Raw genomic sequence first — 16,461 nt, 5'->3', positions numbered from 1 at the left:
TAGATGTAATGATTTTTACTCCAGACATTTAAATCAATATGTGCAAAGCTGGCATTGGAAAAAATATGTATTATAAATTCCAGAGTCCAATATGTTGGAAAATTTTAAATGACTATAATAACTGACCTCGTCATTTTACACTTTTGAATATAACAACATATACTTGATAACATAGAACATAAAATAATAATAATTAATCATTGCTAATATTTATTAAAAGTACTCTAAAGGGGCATTCCATTATTACTAAAACAAAGAAAAGAAAAATATAAAAAACCAAAATAAGTAGAAAAACATCAAATATCACTGATACAAAGCATAACTAAATCAAAAGATAATATTTTGGAAACAAGGTGGTGACATTGTTCACATACCATAACTTCATGAACCACATTCTGCCAATATGAATTTCTGTTTAAGTGTTTTACTTTTCAGAAATATTCTTATGTGAGAGAAAGAGACTTACCACTCGGTCACGAATCTGCTTGGTTTTGACACCATGCACCAGGGAATTGACCGTGGGGGGCACTAGAAGGTACAAACTTGCAAAAATTATGTGGATGCTTGGAGATACCTTCTTGCCAGTGCGGTGAGTTAGGAAGCTAAAAAGTGCAGGTGTGTAGGAGACAAGACTAGTGCAGACATGGGCAGCACAGGTGCTCAGTGCCTTAGAGCAGGCATTTGGGAAGAAAGCCGGAAGGCAGTCTGGAGCATTTTGATGTAGGCTGTGGCTATGAGTCCTAGGTTCAATATCATCACTAAAAGGGCCATAGAGAGTCCATAAACCCTGTTAATGAAGGTGTTCGCACTCACCAACTTCACCACAGCCATATGCTCACAGTAGGCATGATTGATGATGTATTTGGTATAATATGGTAGCTTGTAAATGAGCATGGGACCAGGCAAAACCAAAAATATTGCTCAAATTGCAACAACCAGACCCATTTAATGACCATTGGTGTTGTCAGGATGGTTGTATGATGCAGTGGTAGCAAATAGCTACATAGTGGTCAAAAGCCATGGCAAGTAGGAGTGAAGATTCAATAATGCAAAATGTGTGGATGAAATACAATTGTGCTAGGCATACATTAAAGTCAATTCAATGTGCATCAAACCAGAAGATGCCAAGCATCTTTGGTGCTGCAGCAGAGGCAAGAGCCATGTCATTCATTGGCAACATGCAAAGGAAGAAATACATAGGCTGGTGAAGGCTTGGCTCTAGCTTGACAGTGACAATGATTACACTGTTCCCCAGCAAGGACAGAGCAAACAGGATGCAGACAGGGATGCCAATCCAGCAGTGAAAATATTCCAAATTGAGAATACCAACCAGGAAGAAAGATGAGATGTGATAGTGTGTTGCATTGTCTCCCATGTTAAAACTTGAGAGGTTGCACGTTTAACATGAAGTCACCAGGAAAAGCAGGATCACAAAGTGACTCTTCCATCATCCTGCATGTGGGGAATGTAGGCATACTGAATAATAGCCTACAGAACAGCTGACTGTTCTCCTACACCTTTGTAAGTCATCCAGTAAACCACTTTATCATTCTGAGCACCAGCATCGTTTCCTGCAAATGCAAAGTTTAAGAGCTTTTTCTGAATTTTGTTATTGTTTATATTTCTGCTATATCATTTTTGTCCCCTATAAGAGGAGCAGTTAGCAACAAGATAATCTCACCTTTGGGCCAAAGCCAGTTTCTATGATATAAACAATTTTATAAATGGTCTTAGAATAAAGATAACTTATTTTTATCAAGAAAATTCAGAAAAAGTTTGGAGACGCAAACACCCCAAAATGAGAAGTATTTCAATATGCAATAATTTTGTAAGAAACATATTCTTAAGCGTCATAACTTAATCAGAAATTCAGAGTAGGATCTCAAAATGTTAAACAATATGAATAAAGCATATCAAAATTAAAAACTTTAAAATGCTTTATCATCAGTTATAGGTACACTTACACTAGTTTCAGATTAACTCATTAAGAATATCTTAAGATGGCTAGGGTAACACAACCATACAAAAATAATGGAAGATTTTATTTCTTTTTGCTGTCAATTTAAAATAACTATATTCACATATAATCACTTCACTTGCCATTAAGTCCAATATATTTCTTGTGAGCTGGGGCTCTTTCTGTAGACTCAGCCTTGCCTCTGCCTCTTAAACCATCTGCATAATTAGCACAAAGAACAAAGGAACTATAATTCTGTCTTTTGGATCTTTGCAGTAAGGTAGCTACTATGACTTCATTGCCTAGTAATTAATTGAAAATCATGTCAAAGAGTCATGTAATATTTCAGAAAAATTCAGAGTTTAAACTCTCAGCAGAATATACAAAATTAGAGATTTGTAGATTAACACATAATAGAGGAAACCAATAATCAAATTAATACAAAATCAACAAAGAATGAAGTTTCAAAGTATAAACATTTTTAAGGATTTATTAAGCTTGATCCCTTTTCAAATCTTAATGACCACTTTTCATTTGAAAGCTTGGTTTTCCATATTCTATTCATAGGTTTCTGGACAAGCAAACTTATAAGCAGAGAGCTATAATTAAAAAAAAATCAACTGAATCCACTTGGAGCTATACACATAGATAAGTCAAGTATCATTGCTTAGGTTTGCAAACAAACATGATAGTATGGATAATTAATGTAAACATTTTTAAATATTTTTAAATTCTCTTATAATTTCCAATGAATTAGCTTGTAAGATGTAAATATGTCTAATCTATACCAAGAGAAAGGAGGTGAAGTGACTTCCACTTAAATAGAAGAAGCTCCCGTCAGCACCCTAGAAGGGAAACACTGAGAAATCTGCAGAGATCACACCCAAATTGTGATCTGCATATACAGTCACTCCTCCCGCCTAGAAAGTCTTCTCCATCTACTCTTAGGCTTGGTTTCAATAAAATTTTGGATACATTGGGGGGTGCCTGTGGCTCAAGGAATAGGGCACCGGTCCCATATGCCAGAGGTGGCGGGTTCAAACCTAGCCCCGGCCAAAAATCCAAAAAAAAAAAAAAATTTTTGGATACATTTATTTATTTCTGTAAGGTCATTCCTAACCTTATCCTCAGTAGGTTGTCTGCCAGAACAACTGGGATATTTTCCCAGATCTCTCTCACTTCCCATTGACACTATTGTTCTATCTGTAATAATTCGTTCCTCCAGAAAGCCTGGCCTTTGACAATTTGCTTGTTTCTGAGTCAGTCAGCATAGTTCCTTTCCTGAAATCTGCTACTTCAGAGGAGATGTCTATGTCAGAACACCATGCTATTTTCTATGGCGTCGTCTTCATTGACTGCATCACATATTATATATTAATGTATTGTAATAACAATTAGTAAAAGATTCCTCCAACCAAATTCAGGAAGTTGTTCCATTATCTTCCAGCATTTTTTTATTTGGTGGCAAGAAGATCCACCCAGCCACACATTAAAGAAGGAAATCGCGTATCCATCCTTGTCTCCTCTGTGTTTAACTCTTAACACTCAGTCAAGCACTCATTGCATCTCTGCCTTACTGCGGGTGCTCTTACCGCAGTCTTTGCATTTGCTCATTGTGTCAGTCTCCTTCACAAGACAGTGAGCACCAAAGGGAAGGTACTGCATTCCAGGAAAGTCATAATAAATTTCAGAGAACATCATATATGGTTGCAAGTCTTCCTTTCCTATTTATTTCCCCAAAATTTATCTTGAACACTATCTGATAATCTATTATGTATTGCATGCAGATGGTAATAAAAACAAGCTGCTTTTTTTCTGAAAAATTTTAAATGGATATTTTCAACTGCAGCATCTCAACAGAAGAGCTTATGTGGGAATCATGGTAAAATATGAAACTGTTGGTCACTGAAGCAGTGAAATCTTTGTGTCCAGCTGGTAGCTACCGATGCTTGGTTAGGGGCTATGCCAATGCTCAGGAGGCATCCCAGCTGTGAACAGTTAACAGGTTTCTTTGGACACATAGGAGCAAAGGAAAAAGAGGACTGGGCCAGAACTAAACACAAAGCTGTAGGAATGTCTCTCTAGAACAGCCAAGTTAGTATTGCAAACTCCCCAGGGTGGATTTGTACTTAATATTCACAAATTTCTCCTCTAGAGACCAAAGTCTAAAGATGCTGTCCCATGGTTCCCAGTCAAATGAGGTGCCTAAGATGACAAACAAATAAATCCAGTAGAAAGTCTGTAGCTGGCCACCCAAGGGGCTGTAGCAAACTAGTCAACATACAAAGGTGGTCAACATAAGGAACTAGATCAACATAAGGATCAGATCTGTACTGATACAGACATGTGCTGCATGTATATAAAATTAGATCAACTTAAGGGTAGTCAATGTAGGGAGGTGGTCAGCTATGGAGGTTCTACTGTATGTAGTTCAGTGGAGAAGTATGTAGTAAAACTAAAAAGAGCAAACCAATTCAGTGAGAGCAAGGTATCTGAAAATGAAGAGAAACACATTGTAAACTCTAATTCACATTGACTGTCAGTGAATTCTTCAGGAGGAGATTAAGTACATCTTTCTGAAAGTGTAGATGTGCATAGGACATTTCACAGTCACCATTCTGTTTTACTTTTTCCCTTGCACAGTTTTTCTGAAATAGAATTTTTATACATCCAGTAACTTCATGTTGCTTCTTACCAAATGAACATGTGCTCACACAACTTACAAGCTCTAAAGCATTGTTTTACAGAGATAGACAATTTTCTTTCTCTCTGCTGCGGTTAAACATCATCTATTTTCTGAAGGAAGTCAGGTGTCACAATGCCTGGCTATTCTTAGAGACAGGGTCTTGGTCTTCGGTAGGCTGGTCTTGAACTCCTGAGCTCACAGAGTCCACCTGCCTTGGCTTCCCAGAGTGTGAAGATTATAGACAGGGGTGAGCCACCATGCCCAACTGCATGCTTTATTTGTATAAGATACCTAGAAAATAAAACTCATAAGACAGAAGATAGATCAATGGATGTTAAGACTTAGGTGGAAAGGGAAACAGAGGTAGTGGGAAGAAACTACATGGGGTTTCATTTTAGGATGATAAAATTATTTTGGTGTGAGATGCTGATGAGCCTTGAGTAGACATTACAATACACTGAAAATCACAGAATTATACACTTTAAAATGACAGATTGCATGGTACATGAATTCTGAATCAAGAAAATGAATAAATGAGTAAAGGATGCAACAGTGCTCCATTGTTTCCCTTGGCAGGCTTTCCAACACGCAGCTCTGCCCAAAGTCATTGAGCTGGTCTGAGGTAGATCTGCTACACAGCTATTCTGGCCCTCTGCTGTATTTGTTTCTGCTTCTCTGAATTTGATCTTGTAATTACTTTTCTATGGACCTTAATTCTCAAAGTATGAGACTTGAGACTGCATGTTTAAAGTATGTTTGGGGAAAATCTGTGCTATGTGGTTGGTGAACATTTTGTCAGTTATTCCTCCCAGCAAATCTCTGAATCTGAAACTATGAGTCTAGTATAAGAAATAATATGTCCATTGCTATACAGGATGCTGAAGGAAGGGTATTGGAGAAATTCAGGCATGCCTTCACGATCATTGCCTTATCCTGAATTCTAATTGTAGTTCTCAAAGCATAAGTTAAACTGAAGAAATATTTGCTAAAAAGTCAAAACACATTAGAAGATATTTTTACTTATATTTATAAAAATACTGTGTATTTTCGGTGAAACTCATTTATTTCCCAAGTTCTGCATCAGAAATTTGTTCACTTATCTTTTACTCTTTTTTGCTAAATATATTTATAATAAAATTTATAAAATAAATAAAGCGTAGTGACTAAAAATTCATGTTACTTATCATTGTGTTTCCTGCAGGAGGGATCAATACAACTAAAACTTCTGCTTAGCTTAACTTTTTTCTACACTTATATAACTGTCAAAACATGCTCACATCATGAAAGATACTGAATATTATATTTCTAGAAAAAAATGGGCATATATAATTCTAATCTGATTATAACCTCCCATTCTCTTTATTAAATACTCATAAAAACACTAAAGAAATATTAACAGTTGTAATTACATAGTAGTACCACTTTTATGAAGGGGAATAAAATTTCAGAATATGTAATATTTTAAAATATTCACCTTGTAGTAATGTTATTACACAATATTCTTTTTAGAGTGTAATAAGGAAGAATGGCAATAGTCAGTAGAAAATAATATTTATACTTTGTTAAATGATAAATTCAATATGCTAAGTTTGTATTATAGAAAATTGAATAAAATATTGTAGGATACCAGCCCTCGTATGTGCCATGGGTATCTCCTGTTATTGGTGGTGATGAGAGAATGAAAGAAATAAACACAAGGGGCAAGGTAGGATTTAAAAAGAGTATGCCTAGGGGACCATTGCTGCCCAAGGCAAAAAACAGCAAAGACCCGTGTTCTGGGTTAACTCAGCATTTATTGTATGCATTCTCTTCACATCAGCAAATTGGTGATCACAATGAGAGCTGAATGCAGCGCTGTACATCATCATCTTTACCCTATTTACCCCTTTAACTTAGCTACTCTTTAACCACTTCAGCTAAGTGGCTCTTTAACTTCTTATACTCTATGTTCTTTATAAACTAAGGAATTGGGATGCAGTCAGTAGAACAAAGCTTAGAAGCAGGATGTGAGAGCAGACAGAAGGATTGACCACGTGCAGTTTCCATAATAGGCAATTAAGTGTCCAGGTCCCTGCAGAGGGACAGGCTAACGCCATACCTATATCGGGGTCAGGGGAGAAAGAAGTTCTCATCTAGCCCAAGGAGGCTGTTCCTCTTATCAGAGAGCCAGCTGTACATATGTTCCCAGTACATCTCACGATGGCTCGTTTGTCCCTAGAAACCTTTGTACAGGCTCTCTCGGGGGGAACGTCAGACCTCAGCAGGATTTATTCTTATTTTTTGTTCCAGGGATTGTGCTGCTCTTCTCCAGCAGAGTTTGGGGCTCGGATATGCATTGAGGTCTCTCTGTGTACATACTTTCTTCAATATCCAAATCTTTGATCTTCCCTTCATCTATTTCTCATAATCTGCATCCCCTAACTGATTCCTGGGAACAAAAGTTTCAGAAAAAGCCAATTTATGTAAGTACTTCAAAAGGATGCTCTCATCTGCCTCAACTCAGCCTTGTCTTCTCACATTTCCACCTACAAAATAATACCACAGTGTTGGCTCGGCACCTGTGGCTCAAGCAGCTAAGGAGCCAGCCACATACACCTGAGCTGGAGGGTTCGAATCCAGCCCAGTCTGCTAAACAACAATGATGACTGCAACCAAAAAATAAGCTGGGCCTTGTTGCTGGCACCTGTAGTCCCAGCTACTTGGGAGGCAGAGGCAGGAGAATCCCTTGAGCCCAGGAGTTGGAGGTTGCTGTGAGCTGTGACGCCAGAGCACCCTACCCAGGGCAACAGCTTGAGGCTCTGTCTCAAAAAAAAAAAAAAAAAAAACCTCAGTGTTTATTAACCAATATTAAGCAGTAAGTAGAATCAATAAATCTGAGTATCTGAGTATGAATTTGTGTTTTATATATACATATACTGATATGTATATACAAATACTGATATGTATTTTGTGTTTAATATATACACATATACTGATATGTATATGTGTATATTTAAAACACAAATTCATACTCAGATTTATTGATTCTACTTACTACTTTATATATATATAATTATATATATCAGTAACAGAGACAACAATTTGTGTTTTGCCAATTGGTAGTATTTCTAATAATAACATAAATAGATATTTTGATTTAATTTTACTTGCCAGCACTTAAAAATTAAGTTTTAAGCAATTAAAACATATATACATCATTAAAATAATATACAAGTCATATACACAATTTCAGATTCAGATTCAGTTTATGTGGAGTAAGTAGTCCTCCTTATAGGGATCAATTTATTTGAACATGTCTAGTTGATGTATGAGACTGCTAATAGGACCTAGGCATATGTATAATCCAATTTTTCTTATATTGACGTATCTATGGGAAAATTTAATTTGTACATACTCAAGAAAGATATTAACTACAATTAACTGATAATAAAATAAAACATATATTGATATTATGTAATAAAATTTAAACTATAATAAAAAGTGGATTTTCTCTCTCTCTTTCTTTTTCTCAAAACATCTTACTGTATTAAACTCACCTATTTTTTTTTCATAGTAGTTGACCATTGACCGAAATGGCAAAAAACAACACAAGGGACAAAGGGAAAGTAGTGTCTCTGCTCACCTTTGCCTACCCAGAAAATGACCTATTATATAATTTTATTTTTCCGCTGATTCATTCTCAGTGAAAAAAATATGTCCAAAGTAGTAAAATAAGAAAATAATCTGAAATAATCACCATTGCACTTTATTTATTTATTTTGGTGGGGAACATCCATTTTACAAAAAAAAATAAATAAAAACAAGTAACTGAACAAGCAATTGTGTGTGGGTTATGTAATCAATGATATAAGACATCCACACTGAAAACTACAAAATATTAGGAAAAATTAGAGAATATTTGAATAAATGATTAAACACTACACTCACAACTGAATTTGAAGACCCAATATAGTACATAATACAATTCTCACTATAAAGATGTTTCAATTCAATGCAAAATCAACTCAATTTAGAATCACCAAGATGTGAAAAGAACCTAAACGCCATCAATTCAAGAGTGGATTAACATCTATGGTATATGTATACCATGGAATGCTATTCAGCCATAAAAAATAGTGACTTTACGTATTTTGTATTAATCTGGATAGAGTTGAAACACATTCTTCTCAGTAAAGTATCACAGGAATGGAAAATAAAGTATCAATATAGTCAATACTAACATGAAGCCACTAGATGAACTAATTCATGCCCACATAGGAGAAAAACTCATTTCAATTCATGTTGGGGAGACAGGGAAAAATTAAACTCAGTTAATTCATGGCAAAAACTGCAGATAAATCCAGATTAGGTAAGATATTGCAAAATATCCCTTCCTCAAATCTGTCACTATCAGCCAAAGCTAGTCAGGTCTGAGAAAATGCCTCAGGCACAAGGAGCCTCAGGGAACATGATGATTACATAAAGTATGGCACCCTGGGCAGGATCAGGAAACCAAAAGCGGGCAGTAACTAAAAACTAAGTAAATCTCAGTAAACTATGGACTTTAGTTGGTAATAATATATCACTATTATTTCATTACTCAAGTGGAATTTACTGCACTAAAATTAGATGTTAATTTTATGGGATTAACAGGAAATGGGATACAGGAAATTTGGATATTATCTATAATTTCTTCAGATCTTTTGTTTCAAGCTGAATTTATTCTTTAATTATAAGTTAATTTAAAAGGTAAAAGCAGAAAAACTACTACCACTTCTATTTTTGCAAATGGTCCCTGGGCTCTAATTATTCCTTTAATTTCTTTCTTCATACTCTCACTTTAACTGCTTTATTTTAGTAAGTAGTGCAACATAGGACCTAGGCATATGTATAATCCAATTTTTCTTATACAGACATATCTATGGCATTCTGAAGTTTTTCAGAGAACATCCTTCCTATCCCTGTTGTGTATTAGAATCTTTCTTTTCCACTGGCCATTAGGATTGATCACTAATTATTGTTCTTTGTTGCCTCTAAGCCATGAGATTTAAAGATTTCAGAAGTTCTAATCTTTAAAATGCTAATAAAAATAACTTATTGGTCATTTCTAATTGTTTCAAGGAGATCATTGTTGTGTTCAAGATACTTTGTCATATCCCTTTCTCAACAAGTCATGCCATTTATTTATGGTCAGCTCCCACGATGTCGAAACTCTGTTTCTTCTATTGCTCCAGTCACTTTTCAATGTGAACACTTGATGCTAATTAATCACAAGCTTCCTTGGGATATTTCTTTCCCAGACAAATGTGTAGAGTATCTGACCCTGATTCTAAAACTTAACTATATGAGGGGAAAAACAAGTCCTCTATATTAAGTACTTGAAGTTTTCTTTGCTTTGCCCCTGTTTGTTCTTCTCTCACATGTTATACACCTTTTAAAAATTGCCAAGGAATAAGAAATTGGGATAATAGTGGGAGAAAAAATATAATAAAGAACTTTTTTAGCTATATTCTTTTCAAAAGCCTAGTTATTGATGTGGGCTATTCTCAGCGGGGTTAGGTGATATCTCAGGGTAGTTTTGATTTGGATTTCACTGCCAGTGATTGTGAGCATGTGGAGAGAAGGGAACACTTTTGCACTGATGGTAGGTATGCAAACTAACCAACCTCTTTGGAAGTAAGTATGGAGAATCCTCAAAGAACTCAAATTAGACCTCCTATTTGATCCTGCAATCCCATTACTAGGCAACAACGCAGAAGAAAAACAATTCCTTTATCAGAACAACATTTGCACTAGACTATTTTTTGGAGTTCAATTTACAATCGCCAAAACGTGGAAACAATCTAAATGCCCACCAATCCAGGAATGGATTAACAAGCTATGGAATACTTTCTAGCCAATAAAAAAGATGAAAACTTTACATCTTGTGTATCAACCTAGGCAGAGGTGGAACACATTCTTCTTAGTAAAGCATCACAAGAATAAAGAAGCAAGAATGTAGTGTACTTATTTCTAATATGAAGGCAATAAATGATCTAACATAAGAAGACGGCTTAGGGAAATGAACGATGGGGAGAAAGGAGGAGGGAAGGGGATGGGGCTTTATGGTTATGCCACACCTCTTGGGAGTGGGACACAATTATAAGAGGGACTTTATCTAACAACTGTAATCAGTGTAACCTAATTCTTTGAACCCTCAATGAATCCCAAACAATAAAAAGAAAAAATTCTAGTTTTTTCCCAACAAAACAGTAATTTTTTGGTATCCCTCATTTTTCTGAATTATATCCAGTCAATATTTCAGTTTTACATTGGGACTCAGTTACAATTTTTCCATCATCTTGGCTCTGTTATCTAACTGTGTGGGGGAAAAGAATTTTTTTTAGACAGAGTCTCACTTTGTCACCCTTCGTAGAGTGTCTCGGTATCATAGCTCACAGCAGCTTCACACTTCTGGGTTTAAACAATTCTCCTGCTTCAGCCTCTCAAGTAGCTGGAACTAAAGGTGCCCACCACAATGCCCAGCTATTTTTAGAGACATGGTCTCACTCTGTCTCATCTTGGTCTCAAACCTGTGAGCTCAGAAAATCCACCAACCTCAGCTTCACAGTTGCTGGAATTACAAGTGTGAGCCACTGCAATGATGGGAACGGAAAATTCTTGTACTGCCAAGATCAATCAGCAATGATATTCAAAGCAAACTCAATGTCAATTCTACCTTGTAGCCCTATGGTTTTTATTCTTCCTTTAAATCTTCACTGCTTACAATTTTAAAAAAGGTTTTTAAGAAATCTGTCCAGGGGTGATGCCTGTGGCTCAAAGGTGTACCGCACTGGCCCCATATGCTGGAGGTGGTAGGTTCAAACCCAACCCTGGCCAAAAACTGCAAAAAATAAATAGAAATAAATAAAAACATCTGTCCAGTTTTTCTAGGTATTTATAACAGATTTTCATGCCATCAATATTGAAATAACTCAAAGTTTCTCCATGGGCTTCCTAAACTATATTTCTACATACTGTGGATGATCAAGTTGAATGATTTGAATATTCTCAATAATATATACCTTGAAGTTGTTTTCTTGGATGGAGATATTTCAAAGTTGGAAGATTCAAAAAAGCATTTGGAATTATACTAATACCACTATATCTGTGTATTCTTGGAAAAATGTTCAAGCATCTATTTTCAGACCAATGCTACCTACAAGAAATGCGATCTTAGACACTCATGTTGTTTTAAAGGCTCTAAATAAAGACAAACAAGTCGAATTAATTTTAATATTTTTCTTAACCTAATACATTTAAAATAGTATGTCAAAAAGTAATCAATGTAAGCATTAATTAAGAAACATTTTAGATTTATTTTTCTCTACTAAGTCTTTGATCATGAATGTATTTTGTATTCACAAAACCCATCAATCTGGCTTGCTATATTTCAGGTGCTCAAGAATCACTTTATTACTTGTCTCATGGGGTATCATGTTGAATATGCAGATCTAAACCTTAGTTTCTACATTTTGAAAATAGAAATGATAACAATTTACTTTTATTGAGTATTTGCTATATATTCTTCGGTCTTCCAAATACTTTAACTGTCTATCTAATTTTATTTCTAGGACAGTCCTAAGAAATAGGTAATGATATTATCCTTACCTTTGATAAGAAAACTTATGTAAGGTTAAATATATTGTTCAAGGACACATTGCTTAGAATAGTTGATGAAGGGCAGCTAACTCAGAAAGTCTGACTTTATAAGCTTTATATTCTATTGCCTACCAAAATAAAAGGTATGATCTGCAAATATTTTTATTATAAAAATAGAGCATCTGATTAAAAGCAGTTTATAAGGATTGCAAATTTAATATAAAACCATATGACTTCTAAACAATGTTTTATCTTGAATAGCAGATAATTTTTTTTGTATATTTAGACTATGTATTCCAAAATTAGGAGGACTTCTTATATGTGAAATGAAGGCAAATAAAATCAAATTTCATATTAACAGCAAATAATAACTTCTATAGGATATATTTGACAACCTTCAAAGGTAATGTGAAGAATGCTCAGACAGAAGTGAACTAACAGAGGTTTCTAGATCTCTCTGTCCAAAGCTTGTTTTCTGGTGTCCTTGGATGAAGCAGTTATTTCTGCAAACATATACTTGTAGGAATATCCAAAACCTGATGTATGGAAAAGTTGACCATGAGGACACTGCCTAGGTGTTTTCTCTAATTCTCTCTAAGGAGCAGTCATCCTAAGTGTTGCATCACTTATTCTCAGCATCTCACAGGATCCAGAATTTACTCCACTGGCTACCATCGTTCTTGCATCTGCATAAATCTCACCTTTCCTACGATGTCAGAGTGGCTGTGACAAAAGAAAGAACAAGATCCATTTTCAAGATTGGTGAGAACATAACTATCATGAGTGACACTTTGTTAAGTCCCTGAAATAGATGTCAACATGATTGAAAAATGACTTCTACAAATGATTTAGTATCTTCTGTGAAACCACACATTAATTTTACACACAAAGGACCAATTTGGAATTTATTTCACCAAACTTCCGATATGAACAGCCAAATGTGATTTTCTTTTCGGCTTTGTATTCTCTAAGTTTGCTATCAGAGCATCATAAGCCAACAATCATTTTTCTCTGATATTACTAAAATGAAGCACTGAGATGAGAAGTGATGGTATTATTGGGGATATGGACACCAATTAACTGGTGAAGTCAAAGTTCTAATAACAAGGACATGTTCCTGGAAAGACGTAACTTAGTAAATGCACAAAGAAAATTTGCCTTCTAAAAAAAATACAAAGAGTGGTTTCACATCTAATAAGAAATTGTACAAACCTATAACAGTCTTGGGATAGTCATTAATTAATACTTTTCACACCTGCATCTCAATTAACTGTTATATACATTTTTCTTACAGAACATTCTATCTTTGTGGATAAATGTCTGTTCGACCTGCTTCCAAAATCAGTAACTCCACTTTTCTTCTTACGGCTTTTTCTGGTCTGGAAAAGGAGTACCCTTGGCTCTCCATCCCTTTCTCCTGTGCCTATGCGATGGTATTCTCTGGGAACTGCCTGGTGCTGCATGTGATCCGTACAGAGTCAAGCCTGCATGAGCCCATGTTCTACTTCCTGGCCATGCTGGCTCTCACAGACCTGTGCATGGGGCTGTCCACAGTATACACAGTGTTGGGAATCTTATGGGGCCTCAGCCAGGAGATTAGTCTGGATGCCTGCATTGTTCAGACTGTTTTTATTCATGGTCTATCATTCATGGAGTCTGGAGTCCTTCTCGCCATGGCTTTTGATCGTTTTACAGCAATCTGTAACCCTCTGAGGTATACATCTATACTAACCAGTGCCAGGATCATCAAAATTGGGCTGGGGATTTTAGTTAGGAGTTTCGTGTTAATCATTGCTCCTATAGTCCGCCTAAAGTTTTTTCATTACTGCCATTCCCATGTCCTCTCTCACTCTTTCTGTCTACACCAAGACCTACTGAGACTAGCCTGCTCTGACATCCGCTTCAACAGTTTCTATGCCTTAGCTCTGGTGATTTGTACACTCTTGTGTGATTCTGTGTTAATTCTCATATCCTACATTCTGATCCTGCGCTCTGTTTTGGCTATTGCTTCCCGGGAGGAGCGACTCAAGACTTTGCAGACCTGTGTCTCCCACATCAGTGCTGTCCTGGTTTTCTACATCCCAATCATTGGTCTGACCATGGTGCACCGCTTCGGGAAGCATCTCTCTCCTGTTGTTCCTGTTCTCATGGGCAACATCTACATTATCTTCCCACCTCTGATGAACCCCATCATCTATAGTGTCAAGACCCAGCAAATCCGAGGCAGAATCCAGAAGTGGTTCACTAAGAAATCCTGCAGATAAATGAATTTAGGGAAGATAAGTAGTAGTTTCAAGAGACATTCCCAATAGATAAATAATTTGTAACAATAATCACTAAAGTTATGTAAGAACTTCACTGATTAAGGCATATTTATATTCATTTTCTGATTTAGTTCTTCCAATTCAGAGAATTAGACAGAAAAACTTTCCATTACCTTATTTTCTTATTTTATAATGAAGTGTAAAGTTAAATAAAGTGAACTATGTTTAGTATTATGCCAGTGAACACTTGCATAGGAAATGACTAAATTTACATTTTAATCCATTCCTTTTGAATTCTCAATGTGTTATTTTGTTTTTGAATGAAGTGTTATAAGTCTGCATTTAGTATGTATGGACAGACAGTCTTTATATATTTTTATTTATGTCATGAATTTACTCTATTAAGGCTATAGTACTTTTCTACTTTTACAGGTCTTTTGTATGTTTACAGAGCAATACTACTCCCAAGTCCCATCCTGTCTCATCTAACAGAATGTGTGATGTTGTTAGATGAAATCAAATGTTGAATGCAAAACATTTGGTAAATAACAACACTGAACCAGTTATCACATTTCTACATATTCTACCCCTTACTTCCAAATGCACATATTTGTACACAGTAGTGAATACAGAATAATTTATAATGTCCAAAAAATCAGGCAATTGCTTTTAATCTTTCTGTCAGCATACATGAAATTTGTTAGGACAATTTGATCAACTTCTTCATTTTACAGAAAAGGATGCTGAGACAAAAAGATATTTAGTAAGACTAAGCAGCCAAATTGGGGATAAATGGCAGTATTGTGAATATTTTGAACATAAATTTCATTTTTCAGTCAAAGTATAAAAGTATACTTAATCATCAAATATCAGAATCATGTCTTTTCTTATTGAAAGTACAAAAATTAGAAAGCATTTCTCACCTTCAAGATTTTTCTTACATTGTCATGTCAGCATGGATATGTACTGGCTATTCTTGAGTGGGACAGAAGAGTTATCAGTTATCAACAGAGCCACAATGCAGTTAAGCTTTTCAGGTGAGTAGAAAAAAGTTGTTACACAATTGACTTAGCAAGGGTCAAGAATGTGAAAATATTTAATTTTGGATACCAATATTGGGTTTATTGCCTTTTGGATTATATTTTATTGATTTAATACTCAAAATATTCCTGAATACACATTTATTATTTTGTTGATTAAAGATTCAGAGCTCACATTTGTGACACGTCCCTTTCTAAGCTATCACCATGCCCATGGCTTTTGCATTTCTCTTCTCTTGTCTATTGTCCTTTGATTGATTTCTTTTTAGCTCCCTGTTAGGCTACTTCTTTATCTTAGAATGTCTGTTTCTCCAGTGAGAGTCCTTGCCTCCGCCTAACCCACTTTTTAAAGATCCTAGTTGTAAATCATTGCTAATTAGCTCTTATTAGCTATAGTCCTGGAGCATGTAATGTATTTTTTTCTTGGTGTTAGGAGAATTTGAGAAACAAAAGGTAGAAGGATGTTTCCATTCAAATGTTTTGAATTCTGAGGTGTCTATTGTTATGTCACCTTTGTCATTTCTGACTGATGAAATTAGGGATTTTAATTTTCTATTTCTGGTTAGGCTAGCCAAGGGTTTACAAATTTAAACTTTTCAAAAAACCAACTTTTTGATTCATTGATCTTTGAATAATTATTTTGTTTTTGATTCCATTCAATTCAGCTCTAATTTTGGTTATTTCTTTTCTTCTGGTGGGTTTGGGGTTGAAGTGTTCTTTCTTTTCCAGTTGCTTGAGATGTCTCATTAAGTTGCTGACTTCCTCTCTTTCCATTCTCTTAAGGAAGGCTTGGAGCAGTATAAATTTCCCTTTTAGGACTGCCTTTGCAGTATCTCAGAGGTTCTGATAATTCATGTCTTCATTATCATTCTGTTCCAAAAACTTTGTAATTTC

General features: G+C 35.4%; 1 protein-coding gene and 1 pseudogene across 1 annotated transcript; one reads left to right on the top strand and one right to left on the bottom strand.

Annotated features, from left to right (window-relative positions):
- Nucleotides 1-424: 424 nt before the first annotated feature.
- On the bottom strand, nt 425-1,375 carry LOC128564461 (olfactory receptor 52P1-like; annotated as a pseudogene).
- A 12,204-nt stretch (nt 1,376-13,579) lies between these two features.
- On the top strand, nt 13,580-14,527 carry LOC128564460 (olfactory receptor 51V1-like). The gene has a single exon (XM_053559930.1). It carries the CDS (start codon nt 13,580-13,582, stop codon nt 14,525-14,527), a length of 948 nt encoding a protein of 315 aa, XP_053415905.1.
- Nucleotides 14,528-16,461: the final 1,934 nt, after the last annotated feature.

Source organism: Nycticebus coucang, chromosome 14 (genome assembly GCF_027406575.1).
Source record: "Nycticebus coucang isolate mNycCou1 chromosome 14, mNycCou1.pri, whole genome shotgun sequence".
Lineage (NCBI taxonomy): Eukaryota > Metazoa > Chordata > Mammalia > Primates > Lorisidae > Nycticebus > Nycticebus coucang.
The sequence above is the reverse complement of the archived record's forward strand: the minus strand, read 5'-3'. Positions and strand labels throughout refer to the sequence as shown.

What these genes read in the sequence shown, in the direction of transcription:
- LOC128564460 (XM_053559930.1), top strand. Translation starts at nt 13,580, where the DNA reads ATGTCTGTTCGACCTGCTTCCAAAATCAGTAACTCCACTTTTCTTCTT.